We start from the raw sequence: 26,128 nt of genomic DNA, 5'->3' as shown, positions 1-26,128 counted from the left end.
TTTATTTTTGGGTGTAAAACTTAAATACTTGGACATTCACACATATAATAATCCATCCATCCATTTTCTACCGCTTATTCCCTTCGGGGTCGCGGGGGGCGCTGGAGCCTATCTCAGCTACAATCGGGCGGAAGGCGGGGGTACGCCCTGGACAAGTCGCCACTTCATCGCAGGGCCAACACAGATAGACAGACAACAGTCACACTCACATTCACACACTAGGGCCAATTTAGTGTTGCCAATCAACCTATCCCCAGGTGCATGTTTTTGGAGGTGGGAGGAAGCCAGAGTACCCGGAGGGAACCCACGCAGTCACGGGGAGAACATGCAAACTCCACACAGAAAGATCCCGAGCCTGGGATTGAACCCCAGACTACTCAGCACCTTCGTATTGTGAGGCAGACGCACTAACCCCTCTGTCACCGTGCTGCCCCACATATAATAATATTAATAATAAATAGATGCTTTTTTGGTGTACAATCTTAAATGTGTGAATGTTTGGACATTCACACATTTAATAATAATATTAATAATAAATTGATGATTTTTTTTGGTATAGAATCTTAAATGCTTGAAGATTCGCACATATAATAATTATAATAATAAATAGATTTTTTTTTTGGTGTGTAATCGTAAATGCTTGGACATTCACACAAACGAAAGTCACCTTTGGGTACATTGTATCGTTACAGATTTTACTTGTAAATTCATGCCAAACCCTCAACTGAAACTTATCTTTAATTGGGGGTGGAAAAATTGATTTTGAATGACTTTAGTCGTGGCAAATAGGTGCGTGTGCACACACATACACACATTCTTGTATTTGTTATCTTCTTGAGACCTCCGAACAATGCCTACCTCTTTAGGACCACCCTTTTTAGATACATAAATATTTGTATTTACAACATTAATAATATATACATACTATGCAAACATAAGAAAAGGTAAGTCGTAAAATCAGCTGTTCACCTGGCGGGTTTCTATTTTTTTTTAAATAGAGAAGTCATTCTTTAGCTGCCGTCTTGTTTTATCATGTATTGCTGCCTTTGCACATTAAATCAACAAAACATCTTGACTTTGGAGCAATGTTCACGGACTCTAGTATTTGGCTCTCTATTAGATGCAATGGTTTTCCGTATTGGGACCATGATTTCGGTCCTAACTTGTTCACCGGTCCTCATATGGAAGGTACTTTTCTTCGTTGATGTCTCAAGAAGGGTAGAAATACAAGAACACACACAGACACGCACACACACACTAGCATCACGACACAAATGAAACACTTGAAGCAGCTTCATGAACTCTGGTGAAACATTTTATAACTTCATCAAAATCAGGACATTTCCGTGTGCAGGTCGCTCTACAGAGCGCCCCCTAGTGGAGGAGTAGAGGCTGTTCTTTGGAGTGTTGGCAAGCGGTTGGTTACGTCAGCTCCTTCCCGTTGCCATGGAGACCACAGCTAGAAAGCGGGCAAGGCACAGCAAAACTGACTTTACTCTGGTAAACTTTACATTCATGACAAGAAAGTTGACTTCAATCATCTCTTAATATTTGCAATAAAAGCCAGATCGTGTAAAAAAAAAAAAAAAAACATTACAAATGTACACAATCCTCATTGAGTCTTAAATTCACAGACGTTTCTTTGCTGTTGCCCAAGGGGGTGGGAATAAAGAAAGTAAAACAACAAATACAAAGAAAATACTTTCAGGCAGCTTTGTGGCACAAAACAACAACATAATAACAATAGTCTAAAGAATAATATAGTTTCCAGTGCTTTGGGAGATTAAATAAACACAAATCAAAAATATTACAATAACCTATCTTATAATTAGGGATAGGCATCATTTAAATCAGTGATTCTCAAATTGTGCCAACGAATCACCTGAGCAAAAGTACAGTGTTTTATCTTCCTGTATTTATACACAGTGTTACTGTTCAAACTGTGCGTGATGTTACAGTGGCCCAAAAATTTTAAATGTACTCGTTAAACAAAACCGCCGCCTTGTTTTTATGAATACTTAGGCCTACTGCGCTACTGTGGTCATGATGGCGGTGCTTGGAGGGCCAAGTGTTTTTCCGGGTGGTGAAAAGAAAAAAAAAGTGTGAGAACTGCCGGTTTAGGTCATCAATAAGTTGATATGTGACATCGCTCTTGAGGGCGAAAAATGGAGTGCAGTACTTGCCTTTCACCAGCAGAGGCACTGTTAATTTAGTTTCTAATTGTAATTTCTAAAAGTTTCCCTACTTTTTAAGAGCGTTTTATTTATTTTTAAGTCATCGACTAATCTTGTAGTTTAACATTTTTTAAAATTGAGACAAGAACTTTTCAAATAAGGTAGATTAAAAGATTCCACAACATCCCGAGGACGCTTCATTTGAGAATTGCAAGTTGAATAATGCTGGTTTTCAGAATAAAATACTTGTTTTCAGCTTAAAAGTCGTGGTAGTTTCTAGATATACAAATGTAATTTTATTTTGGATGTCGTATTAAGTCAAATGACTCGGTAATGCTCGGGAATTCCACTAGTTTTGTCTTTTTTCTTCCTAAAATCAATTTTTTTTATCTCAATGCTAGCATGGAAAAAGGAGTGCAGAACATTCAGAGACATAAAAAAAAAAAGACCCACATATATAAATTAATCGAATAATCGATCACGGATTCCTCACACGGTCAATCAAGGAGATGAAGTCATGCCCATCCCTACTTATAAGGAATCAATTAGTTTCCCTATCGCTAACGATCAATTATCCTTCCATCGCCATGACGACCAGATGCAGGCGGCCAATGAGACGCCCTTTGGAGGAGGGCGTGTGACGTCACTCCGCGTGAAGAACACAGTGATTTGAAAACGAGCTAAGTGAACACGGTGCGGCGTGTAAGATGAAGTGTACACCGGTTGCTGTGTGTGTGTGTGTCTTCCACAGTATTAAAAGTATATAAAGTGTTGCCATCAAGTGGCACTTATGCAAAAACGACCCTGCTTGTGACTCGTGTTAAGGTACCTGAGTATGATGGCCGTGGCTTTAAAAGGCGGTCAAAACGACATGCGTGAGTGGAGGGTTAGAAAAGCTCCGGTGACGCCCCCTACAGCATGCTCAAAGCTTGGCGGACGGCGCCCCCAGTGGCAACGGACTGCAACGACAAACACAAAGAAGGAGGCGGAGCAGCGCGGCTTTACACTCGATCGAAGCGACGTCGGCTTGATTCCGGGTCGTTCGTGATTCCTTATTTGGGCTTCCGACCTTTGCGGGTTTGACAAGGTCCAGTCCTCGGATGGCGTGGTATCCAGGTGGACAACTACAGAGTGTGTTGGGTTCTTGGTGACCATGTCGTCGTGGAACTTTTCCAAAGTTGTGTGTTTTTTGGGGGATATTCCTCTCGTTCACAATCATTATGAGAGACAAAAAGGATTTATATATATAATTTTTTTAAATGCATTCTAACTCGGAAATAAACGTCAATAAAAGTCGCTCACAGTGGAGTCATAGGAAGGGACTCTATTACAGTGTTTCTTAACTATATAATACAAAATATCAGTTTTTCAGCTGTGGGCCGCAGTGGTATTCAGTTGTAATACACTTGTCCACCACTTGTGGCAGTAATGACAATATCAAACAAACAGAAGAAGTCTGGAGCTAAAGTCATGGAAAAGTTTCTTCAGCACAAAAATGTTGACCAAAGTGGTGAATCTGTATTTTTATTTGCACTTTAATTTATTAACAGTTTAGTTAAACATATATATTATTATTATTTATTATTAATTGAATTGGAATTTATCCATTTTAGCTCTTTGCAATTGTGTGTTGATCAGTTTTTCATGAGTCCCTTCTTTTGCAGTGTATTTGATAAGGATGTAAAAAAAAAATCAATTTTAGAATTAATCGCAATTCTTATTTGGAACAATTCTTCAACAATTCCCCTCCAAAAAAATACAATAAAAAATTATATTAAAAAAATCTGACATTTTTTTTGGTCACTGAAAAGTTTCTTAAGCGCAAAAATTATGACCAAAGATGTGAAGCTGTATTTTCATTTGCACTTAAATTTACAGTTTAGTTAAACGTATATATTGTTATTATTATGATTTATTATTAATTTTATTAGAATGTATTAATTTTAGCACTTTGTAATTGTGTTCATCTTTTTTTTTCATGAGTCCCTTCTTTTGCAGTGTATTTGATAGAGGCGGGGTGAAAAAATAGATTTTAGAATGAATCTTAATTCTCACTTGAAACGATTCTTTATTGATTAAAAAACAAATCAAAAATCAATAAAACCAAAAAAAATGTTCATGTCATTGAAAAGTTTCTTAAGTGCAAAAATTATGACCAAAGTGGTGAATCTGTATTTTCATTTGCACTTATATTTTATTTACAGTTGAGTTAAACATATATATATTATTATTATTATTATTAATTTAATTGGAATTTATTCTTTTTAGCACATCGTAATTGTGTGTTCATCAGTTTTTTCATGAGTGCCTTCTATTGCATTGTATTTGATAGGGGTGTAAAAAAATGTTTATTTCAGAATTAATCGCAATTCTTATTTGGAACGATTGTTCATCAATTAAAAAAATAAAATAAAATCAAAAATCCATATAAAAAAATAATCAGACTTTTTTTGGTCTTTGAACATTTTCTTAAGCGCTAAAATTATGACTAAAGTGGTGAAGCTGTATTTTTGTATATGAGTTAATATATTAATTATTAATTTTTAATTATTTTTCATCAGATATTAATGAGTCACTTTGTATGAATTTGCTAAGTACTTATTTTTCTAAATAGCCCAAGTCTAAGTTTTATGTTATTAATAATAATCACATGCTTTCATATCATGTGACAAGGTTGTAAACTGCAAGTAGGTTAGATATTATTGATTACGATTAAAATCAAGAGTAAGATGACTAATTCAGTGTTAATATTTGAGTTGGCCCCGGGCCCCTCTGTAGTGTAAAAGTTGGGCCCCAAGGTCAAAAAGGTTAAGAACCCTTGCTCTATTCCACTCATTAAACCCGTTAAAAAACATCTAAAAAGCGCCAACAATACTCAATTTACATTTTGTGGTCTGAATATTAACAAGTACTAGTGATATTGTTATTATAAGCACTAACGCAGACGGACAATTTTTGGCGGCAATCTGATCGCAGAGAGCTAACTAGCCTGTGCTGCTAGTGCACGACCCTTGGTACACATGCTCCATCTAGTGGTACGCCAAAGAATCACTCGAATAAAACTACAGTGTTTAATTTTTCTATATTCAAACACAGTGTTACAAATATACTTGTTAAATAAAACCTCTGCCTTGTTTTTTAATGACTACTTAGGCCTACTACGCTACTGTATTTTAATGTTGGTCATGATGGTGGTACTTGAAGAGCCAGTGTTTTCTGAGGTGGTACTTGGTAAAAAAAAAAAAAAAAAAAAAGTTTAAGAACCACTTTTCGAGATCATAAATCATGCCTCTCACCGGGATAGTAGAAGCATGAACATATAATCTGACAAGTTGGTACACTTTGGTATCCAATTTAGACCCGGAAACATCACGAAAAGAGGCTTGGAACTGCCCTTTTTTTCTTCACGAAGATTAGATGAAATCTTCATCTAAATGGGAATAAATTAACATTCTAGCAGTCGACATCCCAGCGAGAGCAGACATAGTACAGTAAGTGATATTTTTTAATGTTTATTTGCTCCCATGAAGTCTGCAGCGAGTAATAATCAGTGATGTTGTAGAAGGAACACGCGAACGTCGTGCTTAATACGCCGCATGCTTAAAATGATCAAAATAAGTAAATATTAAATGTTATTATGAATGTTACTACATTACATGTATATACCATACATCATGTAAATAAAACCTTAATGGAGGTGTTTGGATGTGTTTAACGCTTTATCGGCAGACTAGAGCGACTACCATTTTCTCCACTGTCTGCTGACTTTTGCTACAGTTTATTTACTATTTAGAATGCATTTAAAAAAGAAAAACGTATGCGTTCTTGTCTTACTAAAGGATCGTGAATGATAGGCAATATTCCAAAAAAAAGTGCAGTTCCTCTTTAAGGGAGTGTGTGCGTGTGTGTGTGTGTGTGTGTGAGTGTGTGTGTGTGTGCGTTTACAGTATGTCTCCATCCTCTATGCTGAAGCTAGATCTGCGACTGGAGTCGACAGAGGCCTCCGGGGACATGGTGGAGAGCAGAGGGTCCCCGCCCATGGGGGACAAGGGCTCGTCCATCATCAGGAAGCCCATGTCTCCCCTGCGGCCCTGCAAGTCCAGTCCTCCCAGGTCCCCCAGCCCCGACATGCCGTCCGAGAAGACCTGCATGCCGTCGCACAAGTCCAGCGACTGGGCAAAGTCAAAGGGCTGGGAGCTGCCTACTGCCGGGTACTGGATGGGGGCTTGGGCCTGGAGGTGCTGGGGGAGCATGCCCATCTGCCTGGGCGGCGGAGGCGGAGCCTGTTGGTGGAGGTGGGACTGCGGGAGGAAGTGGTGCTGCTGGGGGTGGGCCGGGCCTTGGTTCTGGGACATGTGCTGGTGTGGAGCTTGGGTCTGGGAGTGGGACAGGTTCTCTTCTGGGCTGGTCTCCTGTTTTATGTACGAGGCCATTATGTCACCTGGGTTGATGCCCGATGGGGAGGGGCTGGGAAGGCCATGCATGTGAGCTTGCATCTCCAACTCCTGTCAAAAACATCACCTTTAGGACATTGCAGTTTTCTACTCACAAACATTATTCTACACCAAATAATAATAACTTTATTATTATCATTATTGTTTGAATGTCCAAGCACTCACACACGTTATTTTACACCAAATAATCATCTATTTAGTATTATTGTGTGAATGTCGAAGCACTCACAAACGTTATTCTACACCAAAACATCATCTATTTATGTTTATTATTGTGGGAATGTCCAAGCAATTACACACTTTATTCTACACCAAAAAAAAATCATCAATTTATTATCATTATTCTGTGAATGTCCAAGCACTCTCAAACGTTATTCTACACCAAAAAAATTATCTATTTATTATTATTACTGTGTGAATATCCACGCACTCACAAATGTTAATCTACAAACAAAAAAATCATCCATTTATTATTGTAATTAAAGTGTGAATGTCCAAGCACTCAAACGTTATTCTACACCAAAACAAATAATCTATTTATTATTATTATTGTGTGAATGTCCAAGCACTCACAAAAGTTATTCTACACCAAAAAATCATACATTTTAATTATTATTGTGTGAATTTCCAAGCACTCACAAACGTTATTCTACACCAAAAAAATCATCTATTTATTATTATTATTATTGTGTGAATGTCCAAGCACTCACAAATGTTCCTGTACACCAAAACAAATCATCTATTTGTTATTATTATTATTGTGTGAATGTCAAAGCACTCAAAAACGTTAATCTACACCAAAAAATAATCTATTTATTATTATCCTTATTGTGTGAATGTCCAAGCACTCACAAACGTTATTCTACACCAAAAAATTATCTATTTGTTATTTTTATTATTGTGTAGGGGACAAGCGGTAGAAAATGGATGGATGTGAAAGTCCAAGCAATCACACACGTTATTCTACACCAAAACATCATCTATTTATTATTATTATTGTGTGAATTTCCAAGCACTCACACATGTTATTCTACACCCAAAAATCATCTAGGTATTATTATTGTTGTATGAATGTCCAAGCACTCACACATGTTGTTCTACACCAAATAATCATCTATTTAGTATTATCATTATTATTGTGTGAATGTCCAAGCACTCACAAACGTTATTCTACACCAAAAAAATAATAATTATTATTATCACTGTTGGGTGAATGTCCAAGCACTCACACACGTTATTCTACACCAAAAATGCATCTATTTATTATGATTATTGGGTGAATGTCCAAGCACGCACACACACACACACACACACACACACACACACACACACACACACACACACACACACACACACACACACACACACACACACACGTTATTCTACACTAAATAATAATTTATTATTATTATTATTGTGTGAATGTCCAAGCACTCACAAACATTATTCTACACCAAATAATTATCTATTTATTATTATTATTGTGTGAATGTCCAAGCACTCACAAATGTTATTTTACACCAAAAAAAAAAATATTATTATTATTGTGTGAATATCCAAGCACTCACACACGGTATTCTACACTAAATAATCATCAATTTGTATTATTATTATTGTGTGAATGTCCAAGCACTCAAACCTTATTCTAAAACAAAAAAAATATGTATTTATTATTATTATTACTGTGTGAATGTCCAAGCACTCACAAACATTATTAACCAGCAAAAAAATCATATATTCATTATTATTGTGTGAATGTCCAAGCACTCACACACGTTATTCGACACCAAATAATCATCTATTTATTATTATTATTGTGTGACTGTCCAAGCGCTCACAAACGTTATCCTACAACAAAAAATCCTCCATTTTTTAAATAATTATTGTGTGAATGTCTAAGCACTCACAAACGTTATTCTACATCAAACAAAAATCATCTATATACTGTTATTATTATGTGAATATCCAAGCATTCACAATCGTTAATCTACACCAAAAAAATCATCTATTTATTATTATTATTGTGTGATTGTCCAAGCACTCACAAATGTTATTCTACCCCTAAAAAATCATCACAGCCCACTTTTCATCCGATCGGAACCGTTCAAGTATCAAAACATTCGGCTCGACAGGGAATCGTGAACTCCTCAAAAATTAAAAAAAATATATATACTGTATATCCCGCTTTACCCTGCGATGAGGTAGCGACTTGTCCAGGGTGTACCCCGCCTTCCGCCCGATTGTAGCTGAGATAGGCTCCAGCTCGCCCTGCAATCCCGAAAGGGACAAGCGGTAGAAAATGGATGGATGGATCCCGCTTTACCCAGTATTCCTGGTTTTCCTGGACATTTTTCCCATTGAAAATGAATGGGCCAATTTTCAAACATGCACAAACTTCCACATTTCTCACCCGATTCGAAACGTTCCACCAACCACACACTCCACCTATCTTGGACAATCATACTACCATTTTCAAGTTTAAAAAAATTCCAGTAATTCCCAGAATTCCCGGTTTTCCAAAGCCCTATGTTCACCTCTTCCTGGAAAGTTTTCACAGTCCACATTTTTTAACCGTTATTGACCATTCCACCTTCAAAACATTCCTCTTAGTTGTAACAACAAATGCTCTGATTTTTTTCATACAAATTCCCAATTTTCCCCAAATTCCAGGAATTCCGAAATACCCATTCTCAATTCAAAGTGTTACTACGTAAACATTCTTCAACCGACTACACCAACCCATTCATATCATCTAGGACAATTGTATTTGTATCAATATTTTCAAAGATTCCCGGTTTTCAAGAAATTCCTAAATTTCCAGGAAATTCCCATTTAAATGAATGGACGTATACATAGTTCTACAATGCCCTAAATTCTAAAAATTTTGCGCCATTTTTAAACCGGATTCCGACCTTTAACCATCCACCCACACTACTCTTCCGATATATCGAACGCAAAAACATGATTTCCAAAATTCCCGGTTTTCCCGGAATTTGCAGGAATTTTTTCCCTATTGAAAATGAACAGGCAATATACAAAACTCTCCATATCTCACATTTCTCAGGTGATTCGAATTGTTCCAACATCCACACACTCCACTCACCCTGGACATTCAAGCATTCCATTTCGATTCACACGTATCAGTAGTTCAGCGGCTTGAGCACATAGGGCATTCAAACGCAATTCCTACCGGAATTGCAAATTCTAGTTGTTGGACACTTTTTTTGACCTTGGAACCGATCCCATTTCGAGTCCAGATCCAATACTTTGACAATAGATCGGGGATTCTCAAACTGTGGTACGCTCCATCTAGGCCGCCATCTACCAGCACGCCAAATAATCACCCGATTAAAGAACAGTGTTTTATTTTGACCTATTCAAACACAGTTACTGTTCAAACTGTGTGTAATGTTATAGTGGTCAAAAATATGTAAACAAAATCCAATAAATTATAAATTATATTGAATACAAATTAAAATAAATATTGATAATAATTAAAATTAGGCATTTATTTCATCTTTTAAAACTGGCAAATAATTAATATATTAAGAGCAAAATAATAGTATATTACGTTAGTAATACATATAACATAATAGTAGTAATACACATTTTTTAGGGTTGTGACAGAATGGTTAGATAAAACCTCTGCCTTGTTTTTAATGATTACTTGGGCCTACTATGCTACATTGTTTAAATGTTGGTCATTATGGTGGTACTAAGTTTAGAACCACTGGTATATATTATAGAACTGGAAATGTTTTATAGCAAGTAACTAAAAGCAACACAATAACACCTTTCTTATAAAGCTTATGATACTGAATTTAGAATGTGCTAATACTGTTCTACATCAGGTGATGTATTACATTTGTGGTATTGAATTTCAACAAAATGCAAAATAACTAAACAAAATAAAAAAACAACTATTGGCCCTCTTTTAAATCATTTGGGGTTTGCCCTCAAAGCCTTCCTGTATCCAGAGACTTACACCCTGAGTTTGTAAACAATAACAACACATTCCAAAATTGATTTTGTAATAATAGGAACAAGAAAACGAAAAATAAAAATCTACCGTATTTTCCGAACTATAAATAAATAAATGATAAATGGGTTGTACTTGTATAGCGCTTTTCTACCTTCAAGGTACTCAAAGCGCTTTGACACTACTTCCACATTTACCCATTCACACACACATTCACACACTGATGGAGGGAGCTGCCATGCAAGGCGCTAACCAGCACCCATCAGGAGCAAGGGTGAAGTGTCTTGCTCAGGACACAACGGACATGACGAGGTTGGTACTAGGTGGGGATTGAACCAGGGACCCTCGGGTTGCACACGGCCACTCTTCCACTGCGCCACGCCGCCAGCCTCTACTTTTTTCCAACGCTTTGCACCCTGCGGCTTATAAAACGGTGCAGCTATTATTGATTTTTTTTCACTAACGGCAATAATGTTTTGTATTCAACAAATAAATGTCATAAAATATTGACAGAGAACCTGAAAACGTGTGTTATTGTTTGTGCTACGGCGCCATCTTTTGGACGAGTTCACTCACTGCAGGTGTTGCAGGATGAAAACGTACCTGTTTTTAATGCCTTAAACCGGAAGTAAAACCATTCATAGTGTTTCTGCTCGAAAGGATTCTTCATTCATCACTCCAAGCAACGTTTGTAAGTTTTACAATATAAGCAAAACAATTCTTACTTACTAAACCGTCCCATGTGTGATGTCTGTAGGAGTGTTTTCATGCATATTTGTACGTGCTATCGTAATGTAATCAAACCAGCGTCGTTAGCATTAGCTAATATGCTAACACGCTTACGAGTGTCTGTGTTCAGGCCCGGCCCTAACCAATCTGGCGCCCTAGGCAAGATTTTAGGTGGCGCCCCCCCACATCGGCAGTGAAGTGTATATACTCACAAGAAACCGAATAGCTTTGTCTTTGACCTTTTTTTTTATACTTACAACCAGAGGTGGGTAGTAACGCGCTACATTTACTCCGTTACATCTACTTGAGTAACTTTTGGGATAAATTGTACTTCTAAGAGTAGTTTTAATGCAACATACTTTTACTTTTACTTAAGTATATTTATAGAGAAGGAACGCTACTTTTACTCCGCTACTTTTATCTACATTCAGCTCGCTACTCGCTACTAATTTTTATCGATCTGTTAATGCACGCTTTGTTTGTTTTGGTCTGTCAGACAGACCTTCAAAGTGCCTGCCTTACTGGTGACGTTTCACTTCGTTCCACCAATCAGATGCAGTCACTGGTGACGTTGGACCAATCAAACAGAGCCAGGTGGTCACATGACCTGACTTAAACAAGTTGAAAAACTTATTGGGGTGTTACCATTTAGTGGTCAATTGTATGGAATATGTACTGTACTGTGCAATCTAATCATAAAAGTTCCAATCAATCAATCAAAAGTGTGAAGGAAAAAATATACTTTTTTTTATTTCAACCGTACATCCCGTCAAAAGCCTCAAGACTGACCGCACATGAGGACGTTCCTGTCTTCACAATAAAAGTGCCGCTCCATCGCGCCTGCGCTTTCAAAACAAGAGTCTCCGAAAGCCAGCGCAAACAAGCTAGCAAGCTACGGAGTTTGACGCCAATATATTTCTTGTAAAGTGTATAAAAACGAATATGGAAGCTGGACAAATAAGGTGCCAAAAACCAACCACTTTCATGTGGTATTAGACAGAAAGGAGGAACTTTTCTTCTCCTCCATTTGAAAACGTGGACGTTATCATCACTACTGTCTGATTAAAATCAACGCAAGTCATCAGAATCAGGTAATACACCAACTTATATTCTAGTCTGCATGAAAGAAAGGAATCTATATGTTAAACATGCATGTATATTCATTAAAACATCTTTAACATGTAAACAAAAACAGCAAAATAAATACATATAAATTATATACTGTATACATCAATGTATATGTATGTATATATATATATATATATATATATATATGTGTGTGTGTGTATGTTACTCATCAGTTACTCAGTACTTGAGTAGTTTTTTCACAACATACTTTTTACTTTTACTCAAGTAAATATTTGGGTGACTACTCCTTACTTTTACTTGAGTAATAAATCTCTAAAGTAACAGTACTCTTACTTGAGTACAATTTCTGGCTACTCTACCCACCTCTGCTTACAACTATACCTAATATATAAAGGGGTGGAAAAGTGACTATTACCTGCAGGGCAAACATTAGCTAACCAGAAGGCAATAACAATGTAAACAAAAACACCTGCTTAAAAGATCTAATACAAATGTCCCTGAGGAATGTAAGGTGGGAGTACTGTAATTACCTAACGTTACATTATTATTTTCCATAACAATTTAGCCCCCTCCACAATATTAACCCTCCCCCCCGCACCGTGCGGGGGGAAGGGGGGGGGCGTAATGTTGTAACAAATAATATTTCTATTAAATAGGCTTTAATTTGCATTTTAATTAACGTGGGATTATTTTTTGTATTTAGAAATAATAGTACCAACTTTTTTTTCTTTTTTTTTTCTCCAACATTTGTGGCACTGGCGTGGCGCCCCCTGATGGACGGCGCCCTTAGCATTTGCCTATACGGCCTATGCCACGGGCCGGCCCTGTCTGTGTTAGTATTGTTAACTTACAATGGCATTCTTTTTGTATTGTGTCAGTTTCACAAATTCCTCAGTAAATTCACCAAAACGTCACCGTGGAGTTATTGAGTCTGTTTAGCTGATTGGAGAGCTAGCTTGCGCAGCTAGTGGGTCCATGACGATGACTTCTGTTTTATCTGCCGTTTTACTGCCGTGTTACAGACACCATTTGGAAACAATTAAGGTTTGTATATAAGCATTTTTGCGTAAATAACTAATTTCACAATGTATATATCTGCGGCTTATAGTACGGTGCGGCTAATATATGGGAAAAAATTGTCAAAATTTTGTGGATGCGGCTTATATATATATACATATATATATATATATATATATATATATATATATATATATATATATATATATATATATATATATATATATATATATATATATGCGCTCCATAGTCCGCAAAATCCGGTAAATGTTTTTTATTTATTTGTTTACAGTCAGAGTTAGCTATTTTGTACATCAGTTTAATTAAAAAAAACAATAGTAACATAAATAAATATTAAATTTGGTATATTTTGGTGTCTTTCCGAACACAACTAAAAGTCTTTCTCGTGTTATTTCCAGAAGGTACCACTTCACATGACCTCAAAATGTGGCTCAGGTATGGATCCATTTGGGTTGAGTTACCTGAATGCGAAGCATCAATTGCTTGTTGGCCATTTCCATCCTTTTAAAGTTGTTTTCCACCTCTCTGGACCTATGTGCATCCTTCTGCATGCGTTTGATGTAATCCACAGACGCTCTCAGGATGGTGCCTTTGTTCCAGCGCACATCTCTGCGGGAGCAATTGAGATATTTGAGTGGTTATCTCCGCAAAGGACTGTAAATTAATGCAATAACTAATTAACTGCATGAATGTCGGATTAATCACACATTTAATCTTGTAGCTTAAAAAAAGTTCTTTAAGTGGTTAATTATTGACCTCGTTAACACTGAAGTGGCACACAGATTTATTTAACTTAAGTGTGAAACAGCCTTATTCCAAAATGGAATACATAGAGTTTTGTCCTCAAAATTCTACACACAATACCCCATTATGACAATGTGATTTTTTTTTAGCAAAATTAAGTAGAAATAAAAAAAATCACATGTACATAAGTATTGACAGCCTCTTCTCATTACTTTGTTGATGCACCTTTGGCAGAAAATCCAGCCTCAAGTCGGTTTGAATACGATGCCACAAGCTTGGCACACCTATCTTTGGGCTCTTTCTCTCATTCCTCTTTGCAGCACCTCTCAAGCTCCATCAGGTTGGATGGGAAGCATTGGTTTTCATCCAGGATGTCTCTGTATATTGCTGCATTCATCTTAGTCTAGTCAGGGATGTGACCAAGAACCTGATGGTCACTCTGTCAGATCTACAGTATTCCTCTGTGGAGAGAGGAGAACCTTCCAGAAGTACAAACCACCAATCAGATCTGTATGGTAGAGTGGCCAGACGGAAGCCATTCCTTAGTAAAGTTTGCCAAAATGCACCTGAAAGACTCTCAGACCATGAGAAACCAAATTCTCTGGTCTGATGAGACACAGATTAGAGTCTTTGCCGTGAATGTTTTGAGGAAACCAAGCACCGGTCATCACCAGGCCAATACCATCCCTACAGAAAAGCATGGTGGTGGCAGCATCATGCTGTGAGGATGGGAGACTAGTCAGGATAGAGGGAAAGATGAATGCAACAATGTACAGAGACATCTTGGATGAAAACCAACACTTCCCATTCAACCTGATGGAGCTTGGAGGTGCTGCAAAAAGGAATGGTTGAAAGTGCCCAAAGATAGGTGTGCCAAGCTTGTGGCATCGTATTCAAAAATACTTGAGGCTGTAACTGCTTAAGTATTGAGCAAAGGCTGTCTAAACTTATGTACATGTGTTTTGTTCTATATATATATATATATATATACATATATATATATATATATATATATATATATACATATATATATATATATATATATATACATATATATATATAAATATATATATTATATATATATATATATATACATACACATATATATATATATACATACATAAATACATATATATATATACATATATATATATATATATATATATATACATATATATATATATAAATATATATATATATACATATATATATATATAAATATATATATATATACAAACCCTGTTTCCGTATGAGTTGGGAAATTGTGTTAGATGTAAAAATAAACGGAATACAATGATTTGCAAATCCTTTTCAACCCATCTTCAATTGAATGCACTACAAAGACAAGATATTTGATGTTCAAACTCATAAACTTTATTTTTTTTTCTGCAAATAATAATTAACTTAGAATTTCATGGCTGCAACACGTGCCAAAGTAGTTGGGAAAGGGCATGTTCACCACTGTGTTACATCGCCTTTTCTTTTAACAACACTCAATAAATGATTGGGAACTGAGGAAACTAATTGTTGAAGCTTTGGAAGTGGAATTCTTTCCTATTCTTGTTTTATGTAGAGCTTCAGTCGTTCAACAGTCCAGGGTCTCCGCTGTCATATTTTACGCTTCATAATGCTCCACACATTTTCGATGGGAGACAGGTCTGGACTGCAGACGGGCCAGGAAAGTACCCACACTCTTTTCTTACGAAGCCACGCTGTTGTAACACGTGCTGAATGTGGCTTGGCATTGTCTTGCTGAAATAAGCAAGGGCGTCCATGAAAAAGACGGCGTTTAGATGGCAGCATATGTTGTTCCAAAACCTGTATGTACCTTTCAGCGTTAATGGTGCATTCACAGATGTGTAAGTTACCCATGCCTTGGGCACTAATGCACCCCCATACCATCACAGATGCTGGCTTTTGAACTTTGCGTCGATAACAGTCTGGATGGTTCGCTTCCCTTTTGGTACGGATGACACGATGTCGAATATTTCCAAAAACAATTTGAAATGTGGACTCGTCAGACCACAGAACACTTTTCCACTTTGCATGAGTCCATCTTAGATGATCTCGGGCCCAGAGAAGCCGGCGGCGTTTCTGGATGTTGTTGATAAATGGCTTTCGCTTTGCATAGTAGAGCTTTAACTTGCACTTACAGATGTAGCGACAAACTGTTTTTAGTGACAGTGGTTTTCTGAAGTGTTCCTGAGCCCATGTGGTGATATCCTTTAGAGATTGACGTCGGTTTTTGATACAGTGCCTGAGGGATCGAAGGTCACGGTCATTCAATGATGGTTTCCGGCCATGCCGCTTACGTGGAGTGATTCCTCCATATTCTCTGAACCTTTTGATGATATTATGGACCGTAGATGTTGAAATCCCTAAATTTCTTGCAATTGCACTTTGAGAAACGTTGTTCTTAAACTGTTTGACTATTTGCTCACGCAGTTGTGGACAAAGGGGTGTACCTCGCCCCATCCTTTCTTGTGAAAGACTGAGCATTTTTTGGGAATATATATACCCAATCATGGCACCCACCTGTTCCCAATTAGCCTGCACACCTTTGGGATGTTCCAATTAAGTGTTTGATGAGCATTCCTCAACTTTACCAGTATTTATTGCCACCTTTCCCAACTTCTTTGTCATGTGTTGCTGGCATCAAATTCTAAAGTTAATGATTATTTGCAAAAAAAAAAAAATGTTTATCAGTTTGAACATCAAATATGTTGTCTTTGTAGCATATTCAACTGAATATGGGTTGAAAATGATTTGCAAATCATTGTATTCCGTTTATATTTACATCTAACAAACAATTTCCCAACTCATATGGAAACGGGGTTTATATATGTATATATATATATATATATATATATATATATATATATATATATATATATATATATATATAATACATTTACAAAATAGGGCTTCACGGTGGCAGAGGGGTTAGTGCATCTGCCTCACAATACGAAGGTCCTGAGTAGTCTTGGGTTCAATCCCGGGCTCGGGATCTTTCTGTGTGGAGTTTGCATGTTCTCCCCGTGACTGCGTGGGTTCCCTCCGGGTACTCCGGCTTCCTCCCACTTCCAAAGACATGCACCTGGGGATAAGTTGATTGGCAACACTAAATTGGCCCTAGTGTGTGGATGTGAGTGTGAATGTTGTCTGTCTATCTGTGTTGGCCCTGCGATGAGGTGGCGACTTGTCCAGGGTGTACCCCGCCTTCCGCCCGATTGTAGCTGAGATAGGCTCCAGCGCCACCCGCGACCCCAAAGGAATAAGCGGTAGAAAATGGATGGATGGATGGATTTACAAAATAAAAACAATTAAAACTTTTCACATTGTCATTGTGTAGAATTTTGAGGGGAAAAAATGAATAATTTCATTTTTGAATAAGGCTCTAATATAACAAAATGTGGAAAAAGTGAAGCGCAGTGAGCCAATCACACATGAACACAAAGTCTGAACTAACAACACAATATGCTACAAAAAAACACCTACAGGTCATTGGTTTTGGGAATCATTGTGCCGAGTTCTTTAATACGATCGTTGATGTTGAACCTCCGTCTTCTTTCAACTGTTGATGAAGTACAAACAGCAGATAAATACAAAGAAACAACGGTAATCCACACACTCACTCTTCTATGTCTGCTCATTCAGCAAGAGGGTCGGGGCTACGTAACTGTTGTGAGGAACACAACTGTAGCGAACCATCTCAAAACATCCCATTTAAAAAAAATTTAAAAAGAGTGCAGGCTTACTTAGATTGTGGTTGTCTTTCTTTTGTCTCTCCTTGGCCATGGCACGCACTTCTGCACATTGCAAGAACAGGAAGTGATCAACCAATGGCTGACAAACACAATGTGCACTAGGCAGAACACACAAACATCCAGGATAGGATTGACTTGTATTTAGCCTACAATGGGGAAATTATGTGGTTGCAGTGCAAGTTCAAAAAGTCCACAAAAAAAATATTGAAAGTACCGTATTTTTTGGGGCCATAAGGCGCACCGGATTAAAAGGGTCATATTATAACAAATGTTTCTACATTTAAAGGACTTCCTTGTGGTCTACATAACATGTAATGGTGGTTCTTTGGTCAAAATATTGCGTAGATTATGTTACACACACTATCTTCAAGCCGCTTTTTGACTGTCTATTCTTATTTACTTGCCTCCACTTCAACAGCGTCTTCTCCCCGCCATCTTTCTTGTACCGGTAGTTTATAGCGATTCCATAGCGAGTCTACTGACAGATATAAGTTAGAAGTGTACACTACTTTATATTAGAAATGGCAACAGCGGAGTATGAATGTCCCATAACAAGACGTATGCAGATCCCAAATAAGTAAGAAAAGTTGGTTTTGCATAATAATGTGAAACAAAACACCAGATAATATGTCTCCTAATAGGTGCCATTTTGGGGTCCTTATACACACACCATAATAATACTGCATGTTGAAGCCCAGTACGTCTGACTATGGTAGCCGTAATGCTCCGACAATCCATCGAGCAGTGTAGCTTACCAAAGTCGTACGAAAACATTTTTGAGCGCCGTGTGTAATGTTCTATATTCTCAATGAAACATCAACGTTTTGATGTTGCTTGCTTACGGCTACTTGCTACATCATTTATTGAACAGGCGTCAACCTGCAGTCCACACGTATCTCTTATGTCTGACTGCCATCTACTGGTCACACTTATCATTACACCATGTACCAAATAACATTGCTTTGAAGTCGGTAAGCACAACCAGAAATAATACGTACATAAGGCGCAGTGTCCATTTTGGAGAAAATGAAAGGCTTTTAAGTGCGCCTTATAGTCCGAAAAATACATTTTAGATTTTCTTTTAACCCTCAGGGGACAAATTCTGACTTCTTTGTCCTTTAGTTTCAGTACATTTTTGCTCTATTTTTGTACATAATTTCTGTTGTGTTCTTTCATTAAACGTGCTTTTTCCTAAGAGGTTTTTTTTTTTACGTGAAATTTCAAAATTTCAATGTCCAGTTCTTTCACACTGGCAGATATTCGACCGTACCCAAAAGCCAAGCCAATTTATATTTTTAATGTTTTAATCATTTGTAGTTTTAGTAGATCATTTACTGACATAATCATAATTTAAAATGTCATGTAAAATTATATAACATGCATGCAAAGAACTCAGAATATGTTTTCCATTTGACAAGTCTATCCTGTAGCCATGCCCCCTCGGGTAATATACTTCCTGTGTTGTGACCTCCGTTTACATCCGTCACGTCAAAAATATACCTTCTCTGGCTACTAATAGATACTCTAGAACATGGGTGTTCAAACTTTGACGATATTATATATATGTATTCCCTACATATTATATTAATTTAAAGGATATATATATAATTAATAATTGATATACTGTGATTGGATATTAAGAGTATGTGAAAGTTGGACTTCTACCTTGTTTACTTCCGCGATAACCTCCTTAAAGTTGTGTAATCAATCAGAAATATCAAGCAGCTAAAATGCACCAAAACTGGATAAGTGTGGAGAGTGTTTTACATGTTCCCATCATGCATTCTTATGGATTTAAATGGGTGTAATTTTTTTTTTATAGTGTTTGGATGTTTTTCATAATATCCGCAATGTTCAGTGAGCAGGTTGTGTCATGTGTGTTAACTTTTATGTCAGTGGCATTTTGTTTTTTGCAACATAACTAGGGAAGTTCGTTTGGATTGGGTCATATAAGTGAATGCTGTGCTATTATTTCAAAGTACTTTCAAGGGTCATTGAGATGATTTACTTACATTGTCTACAAGATGGCAGCAAATATGTAGCATTCAGAAACCGCCTAGTATTTTGGATTAATTTGAAAGCACTCCGCAGTGCGATGATTTGTTGAACTCAGGACGTCTCACGGGCCAAATTGGAGAGCCGCGGGCCGCAGTCCGGACACCACTCCTCTATAGGATTTTACGGTATACCGGTACTGGTATTGTATCGCGGTACTAATGAATCAAAAACGGTACTCTACTCTGTTTGAAAAGTACCAGTTCCCGGGCATGATGGCGTGTCGTGACATTGCTGGGTTTACGAGCAGAGGAGCATTTTCGGCAGCGCACAATCACAGAGTACTTACAAGCAGACACAGTGTGTAGACAGAAAAGGGAGAACGGACGTATTTTGGCTTAAAAACTAACGATAAAGGTGAAGCTATAACACTGAAACGCCCTCAGAAAGAGGATGCTTTAAAACATGGCTAGCTTGCTACCAGCTAACATCCATCCACAGTGTTTTAGCTACTTCTAAATCACTAATCCTCGCCTCCATGGTGATAAATACAGTAAGTTTGTTACAAGTATCATCCCTGCAGGACGAGGAATAGCTAAACATGCTTCACTACACACCGTAGGAGGATACAATAGCTCACCGCTAACAGCAAGCTAGCACCCTGAATGTAAACAAATGCCATTAGTGGATCTACACCTGACATCCACTGTAATGATAGCAAGTACAATACCGTATCTAGTCGATACTACTATGATTACATCAATATTTTTTATCGTAACAAAATCTTTTTTCCTTTATTTAAAATTCATATTATGTTTATAAACTCAGGAAATACGTCCCTGGAGACATGAGGATTTTGAATATGACCAATGTATGATCCTGTAACTACTTGTTGTCGGATTGATACCCAAATTTGTGGTATCATCCAAAACTAATGTAAAGTATCAAACAACAGAAGAATAAGTGATTATTACATTTTAACAGAAGTGTAGATAGAACATGTTAAAAGAGAAAATAACCAGATATTAACAGTAAATGAACAAGTGGATTAATAATTCATTTTTACAGATTGTCCCTCATAATTTTCACAAAATAATAGAATATAAATGACACAATATGTTATTGCATATGTCAGCAGACTAATTAGGAGCCTTTGTTTGTTTACTTACTGCTAAAAGACAAGTTGTCTAGTATGTTCACTATTTTATTTAAGGACAAAATTGTTCTTCGATTGCAATAATAAACATGTGTTCAATGTACCCTCAATTTTTTTTGTTAAAATAAAGCCAATAATGCCATTTATTTGTGGTGCCCAAATTAGAAAAGTACCGAAAAGTATCGAAAAACATTTTGGTACCGGTACTAAAATATTGGTATCAGGACAACCCTACTACTCTACAACTGCAACTTGATTGGAACTAACAATGTTCGGATTATAATCATCCAAATATGATTCGTAGCAAAGAAGACAGCCGTCAAACCTTGTGGCTCGGAGAACAAACGGAGGCGACAGCGAGTAAGCTAGCTCTATGGTTAGCTAACGCTTATTTCGATGCTCCTGATCATCTCCAATATAACACATTTTGTTTAGATCGTATTCTTACTAATATTTCATGAAAAAAATGCAGAATTGATGTTTAAAAACACGGAAATTTCACAGCTCTATGTTATGCTGTCCTTTTTTTTGCTGCAGCTGTTACATATACTGTAATATTGTACATGGTAATTGGGATTTGTTATATATTGTATATATCATATAAAAATATATTATAATATAATATACACCCCCCGCGACCCCGAAAGGGACAAGCGGTAGAAAATGTATGGACGGAATATATGAATGAAATAAGTTTATTTCGGTTATATAATCAACCATCAACCATTTTGTGTGACCAGTTTAACAGTACAGATTATACATATATAACAATCATACACATTTACACACAAAAGAAAAGAAAAGAAAAAGCATGACCGAAAAAGGAATAGGCTGAAGCCAAAGCTTATATTTGCCTATCCTATACCTTCACTGAAAATAAGATTACCTGGAACATCAACGTTAAAAAAAAAAAAATCAATGGGATGAAAGTAATTGTTACTTTATTTTATAATTTTCAATTATTTCACCTTTCAATGTTTTCCTAAACCTTAACAAAGAAGTACATGTCTTCAGCTCATCACTGAGCTTGTTCCACCATTTAACTCCTAAAACTGAAATACATTTGTATTTAATATTCGTTCTTGCTTTACCTATTTCCAAAATCAATATCCCCCGTAAATGATAGTTTTCTCCTCTTAATTGAAATAAGCTAAGAATACAAGCTGGAAGGCTGTTGTTCGTTACTGGAAACATCTTTTCCATTGTTTTTAAAAACACAATATCTGAAAATTTTAACACATTAGAACTTATAAATAATGGATTGGTATGTTCATAGTAGCACACTTTGTGTATTATTCTAATGACCCTTTTTTGGAGTTTAATTATTGGGTCTATGTTTGTTATATAAACATTTCCCCAAACTTCAACACAATATGTTAAAAATGGAAAAATAAAAGAATAATATAACATATGCAGACATTTCTTATTCAGCATGTGTTTTACTTTATAAAGAATAGCAATGGATTTGGATATTTTTCCCTTTATATATTCAATATGCGGTTTCCAACATAATTTATGATCAATTATTATTCCCAAGAATTTAGTTTCATATACTCTATCAATTTCCACTTGATTTAATTTTAATTTTGCTTCACAATTTGTCCTTGCACCACTAAACACCATAAATGTAGTTTTCTTATCATTAAATGATAACTTATTAATATCAAACCATTTATTGAATATATATATGACATATATATATATATATATATCAGTATATATTATATTCTGTATATATAATATGTAAAAATTAAATATATGTTATATTTTATATTGCTACTATGGTACATTTTAGTCTACTTTATACCTGCATTATACTTTCCAACCTTTGTAACTGAGCTACTGTGTGGAACAATTTCCCTTGTGGATCAATAAAGTTTGTCTAAGTCTAAGGTGTGAATCTGATTATATCATACCTGTTTGCGCATTTATGCTTTTATTTTGTTTTTATGTTTTTTAAACTGTAGGTTGGAAATGTTTGAACATTTTGCTATCCCATCCGAATATTGACCGTAGCTAACTTATTTTTACGCTTGTAAGACAGCCAACGTCTTCTGTCCGACCTTCCCACTGTTTGACTTATTCAGGTCCGGTTTTAAATTATTTTCATTTTATCTCCGTCTGCCGTCACGTGTGCTAAAACGTGCAAAAAGGACTGCACCTGTAAGCTCCCGTTTGATGGTCAAGTTGGCCGGACAGGAGTTGCTGGTCATTGCAATGGCCGGCCCCTTCATCCCAGGACCGGTGTACACATCCAGGTGGCTGCTGGACAGGGGGAGCTGCAAACAAACAAACACAATTAGTAGGTAGACACGCCGTCTAAACCCAGGTGAACACTTCCGGACATAGTTGGAGGAATGATGAAAACCTTGATTATCCACAAAATAGCATAGCTCCCTCCTAAATGTTAAGTCAAACAGAGTTAGTCATAAAACTGAAAGTCAAACAGCAGTCAAATGGGCATAACTTGACATTTTATTCTCATTTAAAGCCTCAGATCCGCACTTAAGTCGAAGTTTAGTGTGCCGTAAAGCGCCGATAGCGGAAGATAATGCGATAATATCACACCTGAGGACACGCTGACAAACATACAGTAATGATTGACTGTCATCCTCTTGACAGGATCCTATCTCTCTTTATGGTTTTATTCTCTCCTTCGCACAAACATTCTCATAAAGTATTGCACTTCAACACCAAAGCTGGGATTTCGCTTTGCAAAGACGCCGACACTGCAAATTATTTGCCACTATGTTTGATTTTATTTCTAGAAATGTCCCATGTTTTAAGTGCGATTGACTTAATTTGAGTCAATGACTTTACACCATAATCTTAATTTTAGCTAAAATAAATGTTGTCTGTTCTGGTTTAAAAATGTTAAAATTAAGGAAAAAGACTACTTAAATAAGATGTTTTGGTTTTCTCTACATATAAAATCTTGTTTAAAGATTCGGCAACATCCCAAAGGTGCTTAATTTAGTAGGTCAGTGTTCGATTTCATTCTTGGCGGAAACAATTCGATTTAAAGTCAGTTTGCCAGTTCTATGATTAACTAGGTTCCTCCATTAAATAGATGAACAGCAGTGATACATTTCTATATTACTTAAAAGAAAACTGGTTTTGTTTAGTAAAATTTCACCCAAAAATGTAATAAAGTGACTGGACAAGATAGATTAAAAAATAAACAAAAATAAAAATATACATATATTTTTTTGTATCGATTAGAATCGTTACCAATAAAAATTGCGATTCATTCGAAAAAAACATTTTTTTTGACACTTCTATAATTTAGGAATTGCAAGTTAAATAACGATTGTTTCCAGAATAAAATGCTTATTATTAAAAGTCCTGCTATTTTTAAAATTTTAAACCAACAGTCTATAAAAAATGTTGGCATGATTTTTGACTCCGAGCTGACTCTTATCCCATATATTAAAAATATTACAAAAGTAGTTTTTTTATCATCTTAAGAACATAGCCAGAGTCCGCCCGTTTCTCTCTCAGGCTAACACGGAGGTACTAATGCATGCTTTTATTTCCTGTCCTTTAGACTATTTTAACGCTCTCTGGTCTTCCCAAAAAGAACATCAGAAGCCTACAATTAAGCCTACAATTATCACAAAACCTCAGCTGACGAGGACCAAAGGGCGGGAGCACATTATACCAGTTTTAAAGTCGCTGCATTGACTCTCGGTCCGCTTCAAAGTTGATTTTAAAGTTCTATTATTAGTTTTTAAATGTCTTAATGGCCTTGCGGCTTCTTATCTATCTGACCTTCTTTTACCGTATCAACCCTCACGGATCCTGAGGTCCTCAGGCAGAGACCGTTGAAATTTTTAAGAAAAGGCTAAGGACACACCTTTTTAATCAGCCTTTACACTAATCATCTGTTTTTTATTATTTTATTTTGTTGTTTTCTATTTTAATTATTAACATTACTACTAACATTCTCTCAATATTATGTTTTATATTAACGTATTAATGTATTATTTATATTTTATTTTTACATATGTCTATACTATTTTTAAAAGGCGTTAGTTTTAGTTTTTCTCACTGTGGATGTCTCAAAGATGGCGTTTCTCCTCAAATCCATGTTTTGTTTTTCCTTTGTTATTGTCAGTAGTGCTATGTGTGTGTGTGTGTGTGTGTGTGTGTGTGTGTGTGTTTTCATCTCTTCTATGTTTTTTGTACAGCACTTTGTGTTTGCCACTTGCCTGTGTATGAAAAGTGCCAAATAAAACAAGTTTGATTTGATCATTTCCAGATAAACAACTCCCAGTTTAGCATGTCTTATCAAGTCAAGGTAACCAACATACATTCACTAGCTTTTACTATTGTTTTCCTAAAATCCAGTCTTTTTATCTGCTCTTTTATGCAGTATAAAAAGTATCATTTCTTTCTGATGGAGTCATTTATTGATGGACTTTTAAATACCTCTTTACGACTCCTGTTTTGCTCCCTGCCGTGAGGGCAAAGCGCTAATGAGGTCCGGGAAGATAAAGGAGCCAAAAGGAGAAGATATCTTATCTGCTGGCTACTGTGCAAGCTGGGACACGCACCTGAAATGCAAATTGCATCTAAAACAATCAAATGAAGCTGACGCATTCATTTCCTACCGCGTATCTCAGATCTGGGCAAATTAAGGACCGGGGGCCGCATGCGGCCGGTTAAGCTTTTCAATCTGGCCCGCCGGACATTCCAAAATCATTTTTTTAGATCTTTAAGATGGAAACTGTAGCTGCCATTATGATGTGCAGTGATGTTTTCAAATGACCGAAAGTCTTCAACTATACAAAGTATTTCAATGGTTGGAATTTGCGCTTTTGCATTATTTACTAGTTACTATGGTAATCTAATTAGTTACTATGGTAATCTAATTAGTTACTATTGTAATCTAGGTCACAGCAGGTCAGACGAGGCACCAAGCAGTGTGGGTGGGGAGCGTTTCCACAGAGTGTTTCCAGAGCGGCCAGCCTGAAATGCGGGTGTCAGGGACAGACGCGGAA

At 36.5% G+C, this 26,128-nt stretch overlaps 1 protein-coding gene across 2 annotated transcripts in view; it reads right to left on the bottom strand.

Moving 5' to 3' along the window:
• Window positions 1–1,307: 1,307 nt before the first annotated feature.
• Window positions 1,308–26,128, bottom strand: part of tfeb (transcription factor EB) — a 136,893-nt gene continuing 112,072 nt past the window's right edge. For both annotated transcript variants that reach the window (XM_061984856.2, XM_061984858.1), the window contains 5 exons: window positions 23,287–23,404; window positions 17,966–18,016; window positions 17,706–17,781; window positions 13,925–14,072; window positions 1,308–6,679 (listed from right to left, as the gene is read on the bottom strand). In XM_061984856.2, coding sequence (XP_061840840.1) covers window positions 6,116–6,679; window positions 13,925–14,072; window positions 17,706–17,781; window positions 17,966–18,016; window positions 23,287–23,404 — 957 coding nt within the window. In that variant the 3' untranslated portion in view covers window positions 1,308–6,115. The remainder of the gene's footprint in view (window positions 6,680–13,924; window positions 14,073–17,705; window positions 17,782–17,965; window positions 18,017–23,286; window positions 23,405–26,128) is intronic.

The sequence above is a fragment of the Nerophis lumbriciformis genome, linkage group LG23 (assembly GCF_033978685.3).
Source record: "Nerophis lumbriciformis linkage group LG23, RoL_Nlum_v2.1, whole genome shotgun sequence".
NCBI lineage: Eukaryota > Metazoa > Chordata > Actinopteri > Syngnathiformes > Syngnathidae > Nerophis > Nerophis lumbriciformis.
The sequence above is the reverse complement of the archived record's forward strand: the minus strand, read 5'-3'. Positions and strand labels throughout refer to the sequence as shown.